The sequence below is a fragment of the Fundulus heteroclitus genome, chromosome 1, assembly GCF_011125445.2.
Source record: "Fundulus heteroclitus isolate FHET01 chromosome 1, MU-UCD_Fhet_4.1, whole genome shotgun sequence".
NCBI lineage: Eukaryota > Metazoa > Chordata > Actinopteri > Cyprinodontiformes > Fundulidae > Fundulus > Fundulus heteroclitus.
Genome location: NC_046361.1, coordinates 122,821 through 144,485, shown reverse-complemented (window position 1 = coordinate 144,485; position 21,665 = coordinate 122,821). Strand labels below are relative to the sequence as shown.

Genomic DNA, 21,665 nt, shown 5'->3' with positions numbered 1-21,665 from the left:
TAATGCTAGTTGGAGATGCAATGATGCAAAATGAGCAAATATGCGAATGTTGTGCAAAGGTTATGGGTTATAGTTATAGATAGCAGTGACATGCATTCAGGGGATGCAATCATGGAAAGATAGAAAATATAGAATAATGATAACAATATATATTGTGATTCACTCAGTCATTTGTAATAATAATTGTTTTTTTAATCTAATTCCCTTATTTTTTTATCATATTCTCTTTAAAATCGAAGACTTTTGGCTATTTTTAACTTAAATCCTTGGTGGTGCTTGATAGTGAAGCGCCACCAAGCCAGCGATCTTGGCCTCCCCTGGGATTGCGCAATCCCATGTTAACTGCGCTGACTTCCATTCCGTGAATGCATCTTCCTGTCTCTAGATCATAAATTCAATTGTTCAAACACTGATGAACTGATTTTCCACAATTTAATATATGTGGATTACGAATTGTGTTTTGGTCATTAAACTATGTGTTTTCGTGTGCTGCTGGGCGATCATAAAAGCCAAAGAGCTGGTTGTAAGTGAGGCCGGCAGTTCCTTGGCCTCTAGGCAGGGGGCGCTCAAGGGGCACCGCTCTGATCCCCAAATAGTAGAGTCAAAGCAAGTTATGGATGTGTTATTAGCGAGTTTTGCTAAACAAGTAAAGCACTAAAAAGACTCTAAACATACAGCTGGAACAGGACTGATGAAGGAAGGCTTTCCTCCCTGGCAGTGAGCTCCACTGAGACTGAGAAACTTTTAAAACTGAAGAAGATAAAAAGAACTTTTACCGGAAAGTGACCGATATTTTTGTTCAGAAAGAGCGCAGCTGGACTTCATTTCTAAGTAGAGGTAAGACAGCGATAATTATTCATGTTTTGTTTTTGTAATGAAATGTGCGTAATGTAGGTTAGTTTTTGAATGTGTTACAAATGTAGAAATCCATCATACCTCATAAACTGCTACCAATCAAATGACAAATAATTTAGTTTTATTTATTTATTTAACAAATAATCAATATTTTTTCCATGTCTCTTGGTTAATTGATTTGGCTCAACCAGTCTCCATCAGCACTTTGCAATGAGTCTACTCTGTAGAGTGTATATATTTGTAAATCTGACTGATGATGTCAGTGCTTCACCAGCTATGAACCCTACCGCAGTGTATATATATATATATATATATATATATATATATATATATGGGGAACAGTTCATGGTGGGGGTTTGAGGGTCTCTGTTGATGCTATGGGCTGGGGACATGCAGCGCTGGGATGAAATGTCTTTAATGGAGGAAAGAGGAGCCCCTATGATCCCTTCTGCTGTCCCCACCACTCTCCTCATTTTCCACCAGTCGGAGGTGCTGCAGCCTCCACACCACACAGAGAGACAGCTGGTCAGAATGCTCTCTATGGTACTTCTGTAGAAGGTTGTGAGAATGTGCGGGGACAGGTGGGCTCTCCTCATCCTCTGCAGGAAGTACAAGCGCTTCTGTGCCCTCTTTACCAGTGACGTGGTGTTCACAGACCAGGTGAGGTTGACCGTGATGTGCACCCCCAGGAACTTGGTGCTGCTAACCACCTCCACAGCTGAGCTGTTGATGAGTTTATGTCATCTGCGAACTTCATGATGTGATTGGGGGTGAACCTGGGGGTGCAGTTGTGTGTCATCAGAGTAAACAGCAAGGGGCTCCGGATGCAGCCCTGAGGGGAGCCCGTGCTGAGGGTGATGACATCAGAGCTGGTCTGTCAGACCCGGACCGACAGTGCTCAGGAGGTGAGGAAGTGGTGAAGGGGTGTGCTGAAGCCCAGATGTTCCAGTTTTTCCACCAGATGCTGTGGGATTGAACGCTGAAGTCCAGGAACATGCTCAAAGGGGGGCGGTGCGTGGGCTTGGAACCCGTTAATAACTGCTTGCAGTTCTAGTTTTTGCTTGTTTTAAGAATGCACTAACCTTGGATAAACTTTACCAAATTTAATTAATTGCAGAGCATTTAAATCCAAATGGACTGCATTATATATTTTGTATAAAATCTTTTATTTCATCGACATTTTCTTTTATCCATTATAAGAAGCATGCTGATCCAGGTAACAAACTCTGTAGTCTATACACAGGACTACATGGATTACATGATAGGAAAATCATGTAATCCACCGTAGAAGGCTGGAACAGACCCATAACCACCATTTGCTGTACAGGGTATATAAGGACTGCATAAAAAGTGTTGCAAACATACAAAGTAAATATACAGCTGCAGTAGTTGTAGTACCTTCAGAGGGTACAAAATGCTGCTACACATGTCATAACAGGTACAAGAAAATTTTATCATATTTCCCCTCACTACATTGCCTGACAGTACATTTTAGGATTTATTTTAAAATCCTTTTATTTGCTTTTAAAGCTCTTAATGGTCTTGCCCCCCCTTACCTGTCTGAGCTGCTACATCCCTATACACCCTTCCATTCCCTTAGATCAGCTGACCAGTTGTCATTGAGGGTGCCGAAGACGAAGTGCAAGCTCAGTGGGACCATGCTTTTTCTGTAGCGTGCTTTTTCTGTAGCAGCATTTCCAAACTGTGGAATGACCTTCCTTTGGGCATTAGACAGGCCTCTTCCCTTTCTGATTTTGAATCCCTTCAGAAAACTCATCTCTTATCGATGGCTTTTGACAATCTGAGATGTTGACTTTGTTTTACTGCATTTTACTTTCTTTAATTTTATTACAAATTTTAAATACCATTTTGCTTATTGTTTTATGATTGATCATTTGTTTTTTTATGATTGTGTATAGCACTTTGGTCCTGTGGGTGTTTAAAGTGCTTTATAAATAAAATTGGTATGGTAGTGTCTCTCTACTCAGCAATCCACTGTTCAGGTGCAGAAAACATGCTAAGGATGGAGAAATGCAACTTTGCTTGTATCTACAGCAGTGAAGGTATTTGAACTGCCTGCATGAGGTCAGCGACTAGATCTACATCAGAAATGGAGAAAGCCTCCACCTATCTTACGCATATTGCTCAGGTGAAAAATAAAAAACCACATCAGCTACCATAACTATGCAGACGAGACACAGCTCTACATCACCATGTCACTAGGTGACTATGAACCAGTTCAAGCACTGAGGAAATGTTTAGAAGAAATCAATGCCTGGATGTGCCAAAATTTTCTTCAACTGGATAAAAACAAAACTGAAGAGAGATCAAAAGTTAGCACATAACTACTTAAGGTCGTATCACTGATGTATTACTGATATTTTTTATCAGTTGTACTGTATGTTTAATTGTTGAAGGATTTAATAAACATTGAAAATTTAAAAAAAAAAAAAAGTTAGCACACAGCTTCAGTCGCTTCAGCTAGAAACCACTGATCAGGTTCGAAATCTGGGTGTAATGATGGACTCAGACCTGAACCTCCAAAAGCATCTAAAGAAAATTACAAGGTCGGCTTTCTATCACCTGAGGAACATTTCCAGGATTAAAGGACTAATGTCTCAGCAGAATCTGGAAAGACTAATCCATGCGTTTATATTTAGTAGAATTGATTACTGCAACGGTGTTTTCACAGGCCTGCCTAGAAAATGGATCAGACAGCTGCAGCTGATCCAGAACGCTGCTGCCTGCATCCTCACTAAGACTAAGAAAGTAGAGCACATCACTCCAGTTCTAAAGTCCTTACACTGGCTCCCTGTATCTTAAAGAATAGACTTTAAAATCCCCCTGTTAGTCTATAAATCCCTGAATGGCTTAGCACCTAAATACATCACAGACTTGTTAGCAGTGTATCAACCTTCCAGACCAATCAGGTCTTCTGGCTCCAGCCTACTCCACATACCTAGAACCAAAACCAAACAAGGAGAAGCAGCATGTAGTTCCTATGCTCCACTTATCTGCAACAAACTTCCAGAAAACTGTAAAAGTGCTCGAAGCCCGAGTTCCTTTAAATCAGTGGTTCTCAACCGGTGGGGCGCGCCCCCCCGGGGGGGCGCCGACACCCTCCCGGGGGGGCGCGAGTAGGCTACAGGATGGGAGTGGAAAAAAAATGGAAAAAAAAAATGTGCACTTTTTTTTTTATCACTAAACTACTTTCATAAAAAGTTAAAGTTTTGTATATACATAACTCCTGAATAAAAAATAAAATGTGTTTGGACTGATTTTAAAAAAAAAGTTTTGAACAAATTTGATTGTTTTGTCGATAGTGAGCGCAAATGCAGGTGATAAGCGGTTTTCATCCGGGTTTTTCGCGCATGCGCGCCGGACTGGAAGGAAGCTGACGAGTTCTCGGCATATTTTTCTTCTTTAGATAACGTATCACAAGATCGTTTTAAGAGTAAGTTGATGGTTGATGGTATCATATTGCCAGATTTATACAGCAAAAGCCTGAAGGGACAGAGGGAGTCTGTGAAATGCTGGCCAAGGCTTGTACGGCGACATAGCTAGTAGCTTAGCTGCCTTATAAACACGGCAGGCAATACACATGAGAGAGCATGGAACCATGAACCCACTGGACGGCTAAGAATTATTTTATATCGGGACATAGACACCAGCAACCCCCGCGACCCCATGAGGGATTAAGCGGGTCAGAAAATGGATGGATGGACGTTCAGACATGTTTAACATCAGAAAGCGGACACACAGCAGACACACAGCGCTTCAGCAAAGAGGACGAGCCGCCCGGTAGGTTTAAACAGACATTGTTCACTAAGGATTATTTCGGTGTTTTTGTCCTATTAATCCTTTTCACAGACTCATGCCAGAGGGTTTGCATACATTGTACATGTATGTATATTAAAAAAAATCGCCGTAGTTAGCAGCTGTAGTGCAGACCGCAGTGAAGTTAGCTTGACATTGGACATTCAACCTCCGCGGAGTCAGCGGGATCTAGCTCACGGTTGATCCGGTTGAAGGACTCCGATTTCGGCTAGCGTGTCTCAGCTGCTCCGTTCTCCCATACGCGGTGGGACCGTCAATAAATCTGATTTGATTTTTGTTTCTCAAGACGCTCCGCTGAGTCCGCGGAGCTTGAATGTCCAATGTCAAGCCAACTTCACCGCAGTCTAGTGCCGGCCAGAAAGTAGCGCTACATACTTAGCCGAATGATTAAAAGGTCCGAAAGAAATGGGATAAATTCATAAAAGAAACGTGAAAGGACTGAATTGCCAGCAGTGACAAAAGTGTTTTATGCAATTCACACTTCACGAGCGAGGATTGTGAGGGGTACTTACAATGGAGCATGGGCTCTATGTCTTAGCAACGTTAGCTATAGTCTCCTCAGGTTCACCTTGTTCAAACTCCGTTTCTTCGTATATATATTCCTTATCTGAGTCGCCGATGCTTGAGGGGGAGTTTGAAGATGTATCAGACATTTTTTTATTTATTTTTTTGTACGTAGAGTAAGAGTTATTAATAAAATTGAACAAATCGGTAGCAAAAGACGTAGTATTTGCAGGCTGATGCACGGTACTAGTTCTGTTTGTGACGTCGCATTCCGGAACAACCCGAATGCAGAACGTTCGTGCTCTTTCGCTTATACAGCAAGTTTTATCAAAATTACTTCCAAACGGCGCACATAATTCACATATAATATACATTTCTTTACTCTGGTGACTATTTGAATGCATCTGGCAAAAAATACGTTCAGTCCAAGAGTTAGACTAGTAATGATAATAGGCCAACTGATGATAATAATAATGATAATAATAATAATAACAACAACAATAAAGCATGTAACCTCATAATTATATAGCAATAGCCTTGTAATAATGATAGGCATATACTACTCATAATAATAATAATAATAATAATAATAATAATAATAATAATAATAATAATAATAATAATAATAATAATAATGCCTGCAAGCTCACATTAGAAGTCTGGTGCTACTGCCAATTATAGCAATAGCCTAGTAATGATGATAGGCCTACTGATGATGATAATAATAATAATAACCAAAAAAAAAAGCATGTAACCTCACAATTATATAGCAATAGCCTAGTAATGGTGATAGGCCTACTGATGATAATAATAATAATAATAACAAAAAAAAAAAGCATGTAACCTCACAATTATATAGCAATAGCCTAGTAATGGTGATAGGCCTATACTACTCATAATAATAATAATAATAATAATGCCTGCAAGCTCACATTAGAAGTCTGGTGCTACTGCCAATTATAACAATAGCCTAGAAATGATAATAGGCCTACCTACCGCTACTGATGATAGTATTAATAATAATGTGGGCCTAAAAATAATAGCCTAGGGCTATCTATCTATCTATCTATCTATCTATCTATGCAAGGTAGAGCGAGGCGGGGCGGGGGGATGGGGATCTGGGCGGGGGGCACTGGGGCCCCAACTGCAACGAACCAGCTTTGGGGGGGCCCAGCTTGCAAAAGGTTGAGAACCCCTGCTTTAAATCAAGATTAAAAACATTTGTTTAGGATTGCCTTCCACTGTTCTAGTTAAACTGTTCTACTGAAACATCATTAGTTCAACTTTGTAGTCCAACAGTTTTTAATGTTTGCTTTTAGTTTCTATTCTTCCATGTTCTATTTTGCTTCTGCATTTTATTCCTGCTTGCTTATATTCTGTTTTATTTTCCTATATTTTAATCATGTAAAGCACTTTGCATCGTCTTTGTACTGAACTGTGCTATACAAATAAAATTGCCTTGCCTTTTGTATGCCATTGTTAATCAAGTTTTTGCTGGTCTTTTAACTAACATATATCGTCCTTGAATCTTTGTCATGAACTCCATTTACTTAGTATTTTACCTCTCCGAAAGCTCCTCTGCCAATCACCTTCAACGACTCAAAGTCCTCCAGTCCAAGCCGTGTGCGTTTTAAACGCAGAAACTCTGTTTCCTTCCGTGCATGCTCAGAGCGACGAATCCGTTTCTGAAAACCAAGAGAGGCACTTTTTAAATCAGAATCAGGCTTGATTGCTGAGTTGCTTCATACAACAAGGAATTTGACTTTTGTTCCATTTCACTCTCAATGAAGCCATTTTCAATACAAAATACAAGGCTCTAGCCTAACCTTTTGCTCCGGGCGCACAAAGGTTAGATGCATCCAGATCATATTTAAGACTGCAGTTAAACAGGTTCACTTTTGTTTTTGTTTTTTTAAATTTCGATGTCCATATAGACACTAATGACTTGTAAACGATTAACAATCTGGTCAACATAAAGGTCTTCATTTGAAACAATTCTACAAGAATTTGGTTAAAAAATATTGCTTTTTGGTGAGCTGAAATTTAAACTTGAACAAAATAAAAGGATAAAATCAACGATCTTATCCTGCGTTTAATGACCTTCCACTTGTACCAAAATGGCCCAATTAAAATCAATAGGAGAGTCAGTAGCTGTGTTTCATGCTCTTTTGTTTTTAACGACACAGAACCAGCGGTGCCTCGGTGGGCTGCTGCCTTGCGCTTGAATTCAGGTGCGCAAAATTACATTACAGGTAATATAGGTGCGCACCTTTAAGGGTCATTTTAAGGAACTTGTAACATCAGGGGCTTCAGTTTAGACCCATTGTTCCTTCTCTCCCCTCTAAAGGAGCCCTTTACAGTCTTCATTTATGCATTTTTCCCACTGTTTATCCCTTGCGTGCAACGCACAAGGGTAAACTCCGGCAACTGGATAATGCGTAAAGATGCAGCGTGAACGAAAGTTACGTATGTAACTACGGTTCTATGAATCCCGGATGACCGCCAGAGGCGGTGCTGAAAGCACTGAATGTTCCCTTCGGGCATGCGCAGTTCGAGTAATTATACTAACAGAGTCACACCTGTGACGCCGGATGACCACTCGGAGGCTATATAGCCTGCTGTCATCCTTGGCTCTGTTCCTACAGAATCTTCTCGCAGAAGCAAGGATTCTGAGTGACAGAGAAGCTCTGGCGGTCATCCGGGATTCATAGAACCATAGTTACATACGTAACTTTTGTTCTATTTCATCCCTCCTGACCGCCAGAGGCGGTGCTGAAAGCACTGAATGACTAATGCCAACTATGTCCCAAGGAATCCTGAGCACATACCTCACTGAGAGGGCCCAGCAGAACCTTGTAAAAGGACCTGACCCAGTGGATGAGGGACAGTCACATTGACATTGTAGAACCTCGTGAAGGTGGTCGGGGAAGCCCATGATGCAGCAGCACATATTGCTTCCAGAGGGACCCCTCTCAAAGCCGCCCAGGAAGCAGAGACGCTCCTGGTGGAATGTGCCCTCACCCTGACTGGCAGGGAGCGGCGACCTACAGCGTAGGCGTGGCAGATGGCGCTCACTATCCAATGGGACAGACGCTGCTTGGAAAGAGGGTAGCCTAACCTCGGACCCCCATAACACAGGAAAAGCTGGTCTGAGCGTCTTAGACTTGCGGTGGTCGAAATATATGCTTCCAATGCCCTTGCTGGGCACAATAACTCAGACCCCTCGGTTGCACCTGACTGGGAAACCGAGCCAACTGCAATGGCCCGTTACGGTGAAAAGGAGACAACACCTTAGGCACAAATGCAGTATTAGGCCACAGGGTAAAACCGGAGTCATCTGGAGCCCACCTGATACATGTAGGGCTGACAGAGAGAGCATGTAACTCACTGACCCTCTTAGCCGACACGATAGCCAACAGAAAGGCGGTCTTGCAAGAAAGCCACTTGAGGTCCGCTTGTGCCAAAGGCTCGAATGGAGGATGGCACAGGGCCGCAAGAACCAATGGTAGGTCCCAATCGGGCACTCGTGAAGCTGGCAGCGGGCGTAACCTACGAGCACCGCGCAGAAAAAGAGAGACCAGATCATGGCGCCCTACTGTACGGTCGTTGACAGGTAGGTGACGACATGAAATTGCCACAACATACACCTTAAGGGTCGAAGGAGAGCGGCCCTTATCATGGAGAGACTGGAGGAACTCCAGAATAGTGGGCACCGAGCAGGTAACCGGATTCTCATTGTGGGCAGAGCACCACTGAGAAAAAAGACGCCATCTGTTGTCATACTGCAGCTTAGTGGAGGGCGCCCTAGCACTCAAAATGGTGTGTCTGACAGGTTCTGAACACCCAGTCAGCCTCCCATGGGCCAGGCCCACAGCTCGAGACGTTGAGGGTTGGGGTGCCATATCTGTCCCCCCAACTGAGACAGCAGGTCCCTCCTTGTTGGAAGACGCCATGGAGTACTGAGACACAGACTCCGAAGCAGCGGGAACCACGGGCGTGCTGGCCAGAACGGAGCTATCAGCAACACCCTGTGGCCTCCCTCGAGAACCCTCCGTAGAGTAGGCCAAATCAGCGAGAGGGGTGGAAAGGCATACAGGAGAACCTGTGGCCATGGATGAGCCAGCGCATCCTGGCCCAGTGTGCCCCCGACCCCTGTCAGGAAATACCATAGGGGGCACTGGGTTGACTCCTCTGTGGCAAACAGATCTACCTCTGCCTGGCCAAAGAGGTTCCAGATCTTGCGCACTACGTCGCGGTGAAGAGACCACTCTCCCGGAGCAGGTGCCTGGCGGGATAGAGAGTCTGCAACCTGGTTCTGCCGCCCTGGTAGATATGCTGCGCGCAGGGTGGACAGACGGGGAAACGCCCATTCCAGGAGATCCGTGGACACCTCCAGGAGACGTGCTGACCTGGTGCCTCCCTGGTGGTTGATACGGTAAACAACAGAGGTGTTGTCCGTTCGAACAAACACATGCCTTCATTCCAGGTGAGGCAAAAGGCACCTGAGGGCCATGAGCACAGCCCGCAGCTCCAGCACGTTTATGTGCTCGGTGCGCTCCCTTGAACCCCAGAGACCCCGAACCGCTCTGTGTTGCCACACGGCGCCCCAGCCCTTGGGGCTGGCATCCGTGGTGACCACTTCCCTTCGAGACATCACTAACCCCATTGGAACGCCACAGGACAAAAGGGTCCTGTCCTGCCAATGAGCTAGGGCACGAAGGCACAGCCTCGTCACCATGAGCCTGTGACGTCTGTGCAGCCTGGCATCTAGGTGAAAGCTGTTGAGCCACCGCTGCAAAGGACGCAGAAGGAGCAAACCCAAGGGCACGACACGAGTGACCGATGTCAATTTGCCCAGCATTCGCAGGAAGATGCTGTAAGGAAACTGCCTGCCCAGCCTGAATCGACCGACAAACTGGAGTATGTCGTCCACCCTGTGAACAGACGGACGGGCCTTCATGGTAGTGGAGTGGTTGTCTGAGATGGAAAAAGACAACTCTTTGCAAGGTTGACTTTGAGGCCCAACCGTGACACCTGGAGAAGAAGCCGGGACGTATCCCGAGAGGCAGCTACCTGAGTGGGAGCACAGAGAAGCCAGTCGTCCAGGTATGGCAGAATCCTGACTCCGGAGGCCTGCAGAGGAGAGAGGGCCGCTTTCACGCAACGAGTAAACACCCTCGGGGAAAGGGAGAGCCCGAATGGGAGCACCCGGAATTGCCAATGGCGACCCTGATAAGCAAACCTGAGTAAGCGGCGATGTTCTGCCGCAATAGGTACATGGAAGTAGGCATCTGTCAGAACTACTGACGTAAACCAATCCCCTGCCACGACAGTCTGAAGGACCTCTGCTGTGGTGAGCATGTGGAATGGAAGGACTTTCATGTACTGATTGAGTCCCCTTAAATCTAGAACGGGGCGAAAACCGTCAGTCTTTTTTGCCACGAGGAAGTACGTGGAATAGTAGCCTCTGGGTTGCCGCAGAGGATCCACAGCCTCGATTGCTCCCTTGGCTAGGAGGGCGGAAAGCTCCTGGTCTACTGCCAAGGATTTCACCGGGTCGGTGATAATGGTCATCTTGACCCGGCGTGAGAGAGGGGGCCGCTGTCGGAACTGGAGTCTGTAGGCATGGGTTAGGGTGGCAACGACTCATGGATCCACAGAGTGAGCAGCCCAGAAACGTAGCTGCTGATGGGAAAAATGTCCAACGGCTGGCCCGGTGGCGTCATCTTCTATCCCCTCGGCCTCTGGGAGCCCTGGGGGGAGGACGTCCAGGATCTGAGGCCCGGGTCGGTCTAGCTGGGCGGCCAACTGGCCTACGAAAGTCCCTGCCGGGTCTCTGCCGCACATTACGGGGATAGGAACCACCAGATCCATCACCAGTCTGAGGCCGTGGTCGAACGCTGGGGGTAGTAGCAGGGCGCCCTGAACGCTGAGGAAAGGGGGGTACGCTCCTGCGAAGGCCAGAAAGCTGCTGGCTGGTCTGACGCGCCTGAAAAGTCCGCTCCAGTGCCTCCAGGGCAGCTGACCCAAACAACTCCCCTGGCACTACCGGGACACCCCTGAGGGTCCTACGGCAAGCCTCTGTGAGAGGAGACTGTGCAAGCCAGACCTGTCTACGAGCTTGGACAAGGAATGACATGACACGACCGAGCTCTCTGGTCATCAGCGCAAAGGCCTGCAACGCTGCAAAACTAAAGCCAACCGCTGCAGCTGCACCACCAGCGTCCTGAACGGATGTAGAGAGGGCGAACATGAGGTGCGCCAGGGAGTTGCCAAGACGTCCCACACGCGCTCCTGCATTGTATGCCTTACACAGGAGGTCATCTGTAACCCGACATTGAGTCCGTGGGCACCTGACCTCAGGACGCAGGGCCTCGTCTGGTGACACAATCAGTGAAGCAACAGCTGGTTCAACTGCTGGCATACGGTCCAGGCCGGCTTTCACCAACTCGTGCATGGCAGCCAACACCCGACCGTTTGAGGAGAGCCGTGATAACGCTCTCGGGTCCCGCCAACAAGCGTGCAACTCCTTAAGGTACTCCTCTGATGGAGGTACAGAAAATGGAGTAGGGGCTCGTCCGCGCCTGAAAAAGGCACTCCTGGAGTCGGACACCTCTCCTTGCGGGAGTTCTAGCTGCAGCTGCTTCAGGGCCATGGACATGACATCCCGCATGGAACTGTCACTGGCCTCCCCAACTGCACTCCGGGATGAAAACGACCCATTGTCAGAGGCTTGAGAGGACCCTGCCTCCTCCTCATCTCTGAAATGAGAAGCAGAGGCAGCCAGAGATATGACGTCCTCCTCCGCAAGTAGTTCAGGCATGGGTGGGGAGGAGAGCCCAGCCACTGGAAGAGAGGTATCAGACCGATGTGTCTGCAGCAAGGACTTCATCTCTGCCAACTCCGCTGACAACTGTTCCACCCTTGTGGCCAGGCCCTGGTCAAGTTTGGCCCGTCTCCTCCGAGGAGGGGGTGCTGAGACCGCGGTCCCACCACGGCGCTTAGAACGCCTGGGGGGATCCACCTGTCCAGAGGGCGGAAGGTCAGAACCCTCCTGGGGGCACAACTGTGCCAACCGGTCCACCCTCACTGCATGTGGCATAAAACTGCAATTCATGCAGGGGTTCTCGGACAATGCCTCCACAAGGTGCTCATGTCCAAGGCAGGTAGGGCACAGGTCGTGGCCATCCTCTGCCTGGAGGGCAGCCCCACAATCCCTGCAGCTATGGAAGCCATCCATGTCTAAGGTCGGCAAGGCTCAACCCAATTAAATGAAAATGCGCTAAAATCGGGAGAGGGGGCGCGAACGCAGCCGTCACCAATTATGGCAGAGCCAAGAAATAGGCTGCAAACACAAGGAGGCTGATATTGGGAGAGGGGGCGAACACGCTACCGTCACCAGGTATAAAACCAATAAATCAAAAGGCGCTAATGACGTTAGCCCTATTTCACACTCCAGTAAATGAAGTTGGTCACACTGGGAGAGGGGGCGAACACGCTGCCGTCACCAGGTATAAACTGGTAAACCAAAAGAAGCTAACAACGTTAGCCGTACTTCACACTTGAATAAATCAACTTATTAGTCACACTGGGAGAGGGGGCGAACACGCTGCCGTCACCAGGTATAAACTGGTAAACCGAAATGGGCTAACAACATTAGCCGTACACAACTTCGGTAAATGAGGTTGGTCGCACTGGGAGAGGGAGCGAACACGCTACCGTCACCGGTATTAACTGATAAACCAAAGAACTAACAACGTTAGTCGTTTTTAGACCTCGGTAAATTAACTTATTAGTCACACTGGGAGAGGGGGCGAACACGCTGCCGTCACCAGGTATAAACTGGTAAACCGAAATGGGCTAACAACATTAGCCGTACACAATCAACAGCCCCAGCTGTAGGTAACAGGGTAACAAAAAGCCATGAGCTGGGAGAGGGGGCGCGAACGCTACCGTCACCAACAAACAGCTTACTTACCTTCCAAAAAAGGGCGGAGGAAAAAACCGCAACTCCGCGCGATGGGGCGTCACACAACGGGGAAGTTAGCGAACCGCTTGCGAGAAGAAAAAAGGAACAGAGCCAAGGATGACAGCAGGCTATATAGCCTCCGAGTGGTCATCCGGCGTCACAGGTGTGACTCTGTTGGTATAATTACTCGAACTGCGCATGCCCGAAGGGAACATTCAGTGCTTTCAGCACCGCCTCTGGCGGTCAGGAGGGATGAAATAGAACTCTGCGTGCTTTAAGTGTGGCAGCTGAGGGAAAAATGTTGGACCGTATAGGCTTGATGAAACTCTGCATCATTCACAGATAAGACCAACATGGATAGAAAAATGATAATCTGTAGTGTTTTTATTGCCTGGATGTGAATTCATATTGTGCCATTTATATTCAACTACAATATTTTCTTACCAAAGTCAGGAAACAAAGATTTCTCTTCCAGGATCCAGTCAGCCACTCCCCCAACCACGCCCCACAAAAATAAACATAATGTTGCTCTTAATTTTTGATAAAAATTGAGGTCTGGTCAGGATTAATATTTTGGCTGGTTAAAAAAAAAAAAAATATGCCTGGCTGGTGAATCAGGAAGTTAATTTTTGGATACTGGGCACAACTACGCTGCAAGGCACGTCCATGTAGAAGTAAAAAAACAATATGGGGTTGGGGAATAACATAAATAAGATCATTTAGTTTGTTTTATGAAAGGACTATGTATAAATCTGGTTTGTGGAGGGATTTATTGATTTTTTCTTATGTTACAGCTGGTTGCACTGGTACGACCTCAGATTTTTATTTTTTTTTTTTGGTGCACATGTGCAACCAAACTGGTCACACTCTACAGTAATGGCCAAAAGTATTGAGAATGACACAAATATTATATTTTCACATGATCTGCTGCCCTCTGGTTTTCATGTGTGTATGTCAGATGTTGTCATCACATACGTACAGAAAAACAATTGCAATCATTATAAGTAACAAAAGCTTTTAATGACAGAATCAGTTAATGCAATTCTCCCTGGCATGCTCTCAATCAACTTCTGGCATGCTTTCAATCAACTTCTGGACCAAATCCTGACTGATAGCAGTCCATTCTTGCACAATCAATACTTGCATTTTGTCAGAATTCCTAGGTTTTCGTTTTTCCACCCATCTCTTGATGGTTGACCACAAGTTTTCAATGGGATTAAGATCAGGGGATTTTCCAGGCCATGGCCCCAAAATCTCTATGTTTTGTTCCCTGAGCCAGTTAGATATCACCTTTGCTTTATGGCAAGGTGCTCCATCATGCTGGAAAAGGCATTGTTCATCACCAAACTGACGGTTGGGAGAAGTTGCTCTCAGGGGACATTGTGGTACCATTCTTTATTCATGGCTGTGTTTTTAGGTAAGACTGTGAGAGAGTCGACTCCCTTGGCTTGTTCCCTTGGGAGAGGGGGCGCGAACGCTACCGTCACCAACAAACAGCCCCACACATGAATGCTTTCAGGATGCTTTACAGTTGGCATGAGATAAGACTGGTGGTAGCGCTCACCTCGTCTTCTCCGAACAAGCTGTTTTCCAGATGTCCCAAACAATCAGAAAGGGGATTCGTCAGAGAAAATGACTTTAGCCCAGTCCTCACCAGTCCACTCCCTGTACCTTTTGCAAAATATCAGTCTGTCCCTTTTAAGGGCCAGCTAACATGCAATGACATTGAATGACATTGAAATGTGTTTTGGAGGATAAAGTTCATTTTCCATCCATCCATCCATCCATCCATTTTCCAAACCGCTTAATCCCTCATGGGGTCGCGGGGGTTGCTGGTGCCTATCTCCAGCGTTCACCGGGCGAGAGGCGGGGTACACCCTGGACAGGTCGCCAGTCTGTCGCAGGGCAACACAGAGAGACAAACAGGACAAACAACCATTCACACCAAAGGACAATTTGGAGAAGCCAATTAACCTAACAGTCATGTTTTTGGACTGTGGGAGGAAGCCGGAGTACCCGGAGAGAACCCACGCATGCACAGGGAGAACATGCAAACTCCATGCAGAAAGACCCAGGGGTGTACTCGAATCCAGGACCTTCTTGCTGCAAGGCAACAGCGCTACCCACTGCGCCACTGTGCAGCCCAAAAAGTTCATTTTCTAGGCAAATATTGACTTTGCAATTAATTGCTGTTACACTGATCACTTTTTATAACATTCTGGAGTATTTGCAAATTGCCGTTATAAAAACTGAAACAGTAGACTTTGTAAATATTAACATTTGAATCATTCCTACTACTTTTGGCCATGACTGTAAAGTCCTGATATACAAAAAATGTAAATAGAAATATTCTTCTAATAAATGTGAATATATACATATTAACAAAAGAGGAAGACATGGTTGGATTGAATAAGCATGGCATCAGTCTGAGTGCTGACGGTCCAGCGTTCAGAGAGACAGCCTGGAGGAAGACACCGTCTCTGTGGCAGTCCCAACTAATTGTAAAAGTCTGAACAGTTTGTGTCTAGGATGTGTGGGTCTGCAGAGATGTTAGCTGACTTTTCCTGACCCTACACCTGTACAAGTCCTGGCTGGAGGGATGGTCCAACGTATGTGTTCTCACAGTTACTGACATGCCTCATTTACAGCCACTGTGGATTTCTCGGATGACCAAACGTTTATCTTACTGGTTAATGTCTAGTTTTGAGTTTAATTGCACAGAAAAGTGCTTCATAAATTAAACTAGACAATAACCACACAACATTCCTGTCATTGTAATTTTACATTGATAAAAACTTGTCTCCACTTCACATGATGTTGGAGTGAATGTACTATCAGCCTAAATAATCAATCTAACAGTGCATCAAAGTAAGATGTGCAAACACTTCAGGTGCTGCAGGCCTCACCTCTTCATCAGCCAAGCCCTCCTGATCCATCACCTTCTCCAACTTTTGCTGTCTGTTGAGAAAATTATTAATGTTTTCCAATTCCTTTAAATTTCACATTTAAACAGTTCATGTTTTCATTTATCTAAGTTAAAACCCTCAAATCACATTTAATAGTATTTTCATTCTCAGTAAATCAATCTAAAAATATTAGATCTATGGTCTGTGTTAAAATTCATGTGTTTATGGATGTCCCCTGATAGTGTAGGAGCCCTAAGCAGTGGCTTAGTTCTCTTATGCTTTGAGTCAGCTCCTTTTTCAGATTCGCTGCTGTGTTTGGGATCATTCACATATTTATGGCTAGTCAACGTAATCGATAAAGTTAATTATAGTAACGGGACAAACGTCAATATTCTTAAGCCGGGCATACACTGTGCGATAGTTTCAGTCGTGGTACTCATACAGTTTAAACTGTACGACGAAACCGCATGGTTTTTTTTTTATTTATACGTCAGTAGCTCACTCTGGCTGCATACAAAGTTTTTATGAAAAAATATCACATCCTGCTGGCGTATTGATTGTTATTTTGGTATTTTATGCTTTGTTTTTGTTCAATTTGTTGGTAAACAAAGCCTTTCGTGTTTATTTACAATTTTAACAGAAGTACGACACTGCGCATGTGCAGTGTCGTACTTCAGGAAGCAGCTAACAGCTATTAGCATCTCCAGGCGAAACAATGAAGGTCCAAGATCCAGTGGAAAGAAAACTGCGCCCGGTGCTGGGGGTTATTTTTAATCGACAAAAAGGACCATTAAAACATTATAAAGATCAGAATCACAATATTTTATTTGTCAACACGGCAAAATTTTTCTTCAGAACCACACCTGAAGGAAAAAGGAGACTACAGCTTTCTATGCACAGACGCGCTGTATCAGATCCGCAGATTTGACGCTTTTGCTCATTTTCCACACACTGAAAGTTTTAAAGTTTTGTCTCTGAAGAATGTTTGGCTGAAAAATGTGAGCGGCTAAGTGGAGCGGAGCGGAGTAGGGAGGGTGAAATCGAGCAGGCCAGTGGAAAAGAGGCTTTACATGAGCAGGAAACTGGGTAACTGAGGACCTGGTATCTGCCAATGGTTAAAAGTTAAATGATAAAAAAATATATATTTTAAAATGAAATGAATAAAAAAAAAAAAAAAAAAGAGCAACGTTTTTTACAAGCCGTTTATGCCATTTTAAGACCCGGAGGATTTTCCCCCTCATGATCTCACAACTAACAACAAGGTGCGTTTACTTTTTAACCAAGTAAAAAATGTCAGTCAAATGCACAGCTCTGCAACAATTAATCTGGTTCCCTTCTCTTTGGCTGCAGATATTCCTAAAACCCGTCTAAACTATCAGCTATTAAAACTTCCCCGTAGGTCAAACTCAGCTCAGCATGCAGAGAAGTGAGTCAGTTCTCAGTGGGACGCTGCTGCAAAGGGTCATTTTCCATTTGACATTTCAACATAACCCTTAATGCAGCTTCAATATTTAGGGCACCAGTTATCTAAAATTAGCCAATGAAAAACCGCCTTGCATCTAGTAAAGAAACAAAAGCCAAAAGGGATGGAGCCAAGTGTGCTGTGATGCAACCTGACACAACAGGAAACAGCCCTGCCCTGACTTCATCATAACAGAGCCCACATCCTGGTGAAACATGTTCCTGGTTTCAGCTCAGAGGAGAAAAACTGAAAGTTTTTAACCTAGAAGACAGGCTTTTACTGGAGATCAACCGATACACGGTTTTTAAAGGCTGATACCAATTATTTTGACATCAGGTAAACCTATACCTGATGTATTGAGCCAACTTTTTAGGCCGAATCTTGAAGCTGATATTGCTTTTTTTTCCTTCCATTTACTTGAGAAAAATGACACAATGATGACAAATGTTACAAATGTTAAGTGTCAATTTAAACAAAAAAAAAAGCAACAACAAAAAAAAAAAAAAACACTAAAAGGAGCATAGTTCCAGAGTTTTTGCAAATGTTGCCCCCCTCTGTCCAGGTGTTGAAATCACACCAGTGTTGTGCTCAGGAGAAGAGGAAAAGCATCTGCTGATGCGACTGCACAGCTCTTTTGTTTAGAGGTGTCATGCCTTCTGAGATAAAACAGCTCTATATATGCTAATGCATTGACAAAGACTCAACAAAGTAAACAGGTGATACATAATCCATTTATTTAAAATTATATTTTGTAGAACAGGTCAAAAATGAACATACTTGTTTTGGTTTAAAAAAACAATTGTGTTAATTTTTTGGCCTCAAAGTTTGGACACCCCTGCTGTAGAGGCAACTGCAGTAAACAGAGGAAAACTCATTTTACATGTCAGGCATAGAATATGTTACATCTATCTCGCTCTGACACCGCCTTGCTTCAAATAGCGTTGCGACTCTTAAACTAAACAAATAACGTCTCACAGCAAGAAAAGATTCTTGTCGTGGAGATGAGGAGAGAAAAGACTGACCATCATTACTTTCTACTTTCTGCAAAGTTAGATGCTGTAAGCATCATTAGTTTTCATGCACACTCACAGAGGTGCCAGATCAGGCGTGGTTTTTTAGACAGTGGGAAATTAGTTTTATGCTGACTTTAAGCGGCTCAACCACCATTTAAAAACCGACGTTGACACGAGTTTCAGAAAGTGAAAGTAAAAACTAGCGTCGCGCCGATGCCATTTTTTGGCCCCAATACCTGGCTGTGCAGTATTGACCGATACCATCTGTTTGAAATTGATGTGCGTGTGTGTGTATATATGAAGAACTGCATACTACTTAGGGTAGTAGAACTTTTTATTGCCTACCTGGAATGGGTGACAATAGTTGAATAAACTTTTGGCTCTCAAAGGCCAAAATAGTCCAACATTCGTGATATTATAACATGTATAATAGTAGTACAACAGTAAGACAGTAAAATTACATTAATAAATGAATAATCTCTTTTAAACCCTGAGTTTTGGCTCTCAAATGCCAAAATAGTGCAACTTTCATGAACTTATATAACATGTATAATACTAGTCGGGAGAGAGAAGGCTGCGTTCAGGTGACATGTTGGTACTCTCCGATACCACCATTTTAGTGCTGGATCGGGGCCCTGTCCGATACTGGTATCGGTACAACACTAGTATAAACCCCGCACCGCTGAGCTGCTCCGTTCTCAGAGAGAAACAGAGCAGTCCACTCCCACTCACAGTGACAGTGGCAGACATTCAAAGCCCAAATACAACTAAACGGTTAAAATGTAATTAAAGTTGAAAACGTACTCTTGTTCTTGTTGGCAATCAGTCTCACAACATTACCAGCCGCTCTCTGCCAGGGAAACAGCGGCAACGTGTGCGCGTCTGAATGCGCTATTTGGATCGGTCAACGCACGTATCGGCCGATACCGACACAAGACAAAAAAACGCAAACATAGGCCGATCACATCGACTGGGCGATATATTGGTTGACTTCTAGTTTTTGCATAAATTGTTTTAATGTAATGTTTTGTCCTGAATGTAAAACAAATGAAGAAGGGCTCTGTTGGACGAATTTGCATCATATGCGGAGCTAAAATATCTTAATATTACCTCATCTCTCTCTCCTCATGCTGAGCAATGAGATTACTGTAGAAATTCTCCAAGGTCACTTTAGCCATGGTGACCCGTTCCTTGGTGTGGTTACTCATCGAGGCAAACGAGCTCTGGCCAGTCATCGCCATACTGTCTCTGGGAAAACACAAACATTAAAGTGAGCGGAACCCAACATAGACCAGAGATCCACTGCAGATGGCTTTTATTTCATGGTTATACAGCATAAGAAACAATTTTTTTGCATTTAATCAGTCAATACACAGCAATTATATGCATTTCATGGGATCATTTCATGTGATACATTGTGTCAATTCCCAAATGTATGGCCATTGTTTGCTTTTCTGGATTACATATTTTAGGATCTAAATTTAACTGTTTCAGAAAAAAACAAAAAACTTTTCATGAATTTTCATGGGCTTTAATGTGAGTGAAGATGTTGAATTTCTCTGCTTTTAGTTACAGATGAAGACAGAAGAAGGTGGGAGTTTTTTTCCCCTTCAGTTACGTGGCTTTATGCCACAGCTGTGGACGAACGCTTTCAGCATCACAGCAAGAAACTATCTGTAAAGTTTATTTTAGTTGTTTTTTTTTTACTTTATACAGCTATTCTCCTTGAGATCCAAGATCCCATTTTCAGGAGTCCTGTTTTGATACTAATAAAAAAAAAAACATGCTTTTACAAGCACAGCAACAACACAGGTAATTAAAACGTTTGAATTAATTAAATAATCTGATAAAATAGGACTTAAAACAAGAGAAGTTTACTCCAAGAATCAGCTGACTGGTTTGGTTTCAGATGACCTGAAAAATGATGCTCATCATCCAACTGCATCGTCTTCTGTGACGTTTCATTTCTCCCAAATGTGGTTAACAGCTTTGGGAAAAATGTTAAAGGTAAGAACAAAAAGTTAAGAAGTGGAATAGGCCAACAAACGTGCTGAGCTACAGATGCCTTAATCTGAGATAGCTGCTGATAAAAAAAAAAAAACAGGAAGCAAAGCAGAGGGCCACAGAGTCAAGCCATGGAACAATAACAGAGAAATGAGGAAATCTGTTGGGGCAACATCTGCTTCTAGCTCCATCCCAAAGATGGCAGCATGTCAGTCCAACACCAACAGCTCATCATGGCACCAAGTCCAGCCGATCACAGGCTCTTTGGCCAGTAGGTTTCAGGGAAGCAGGAATTAAAACTTTTAAAATACCAGCATCCATACCAGGAGACAACTTGTTTAAGATTATTTCATGTCAAAAACATTAACAAACTACTTCTTACTAAACAACGTGCTCGTCCCTTTCTAATTAGTGAAAGCCATTGAATGCAGTCAGTCCAAGCTGGCGGCTATGTTAAAAGACAAAAGCTGAGCTCGGTGGGAGAGAGGAGGAGGAAGCTGGGCTGCTAAGCCTGCCAACACCGAACTAGTTTCGGTACAAACGGGACGATCCGCTCCGAATACTTGGTTCATCACCGGAAATCTGTTCAAGTCAACATTTAGCGCCTTCCGCCCTCTTCACAGACGAGGAATTAGTCTTTCCACCAACTTCCAGATTAATAAACTACCGGCTTTACCTGCTGACATCAGTTTAGCTCGCTAGTTAGCTTTTAAAGTTCCTGGCTTCAGCAAGTTCCCCACCAGGAGTAAAGATGGCTCCGGAAACTCGGTTCAATTTAAAACAGACCTGCAGATTAATTTAACACTTCGAACTACTTCCACGGTTTCAGACTTTTATTTTGACAGCCCTCGGCGGAACCTCTGCTTCTACTTGAGTTAACGGGAAGACTTGAAGTTCTTTAAGCAAACAGCTAAGTGAAAGTTAGCCACGGAGCCGTGCGCCAGACACCTCACATCTGGAAGCTATCTGGGTTTTTATTAGTTTATTCGACAGAGAACTTGTCCATGCTAACTCTTCGTGCCTCCATCCCGTCCCCTTACGGTCAGCCTTTGTTCGCTTACCTTGATCGAAGGTGCGGTACGTGCTCTTCTTCTTCTTCTTCTTCTTCTTCTTCT

At 44.4% G+C, this 21,665-nt stretch overlaps 1 protein-coding gene across 3 annotated transcripts in view; it reads right to left on the bottom strand.

The window, feature by feature from the left end:
* Positions 1 to 21,665, bottom strand: part of stk38a (serine/threonine kinase 38a) — a 63,651-nt gene extending 41,986 nt beyond the window's left edge. For 2 of the 3 annotated variants that reach the window (XM_036139811.1, XM_036139918.1), the window contains exons 1-4: positions 21,612 to 21,665; positions 19,657 to 19,794; positions 16,072 to 16,123; positions 6,759 to 6,881 (exon numbers count right to left, since the gene is read on the bottom strand). In XM_036139811.1, the coding sequence (XP_035995704.1) occupies positions 6,759 to 6,881; positions 16,072 to 16,123; positions 19,657 to 19,787 (306 nt within the window). In that variant the 5' untranslated portion in view covers positions 19,788 to 19,794; positions 21,612 to 21,665. Of the gene's footprint in view, positions 1 to 6,758; positions 6,882 to 16,071; positions 16,124 to 19,656; positions 19,795 to 21,226; positions 21,338 to 21,611 lie in introns of those variants that run through there. The other variant, XM_036139870.1, reaches the window with a different exon arrangement.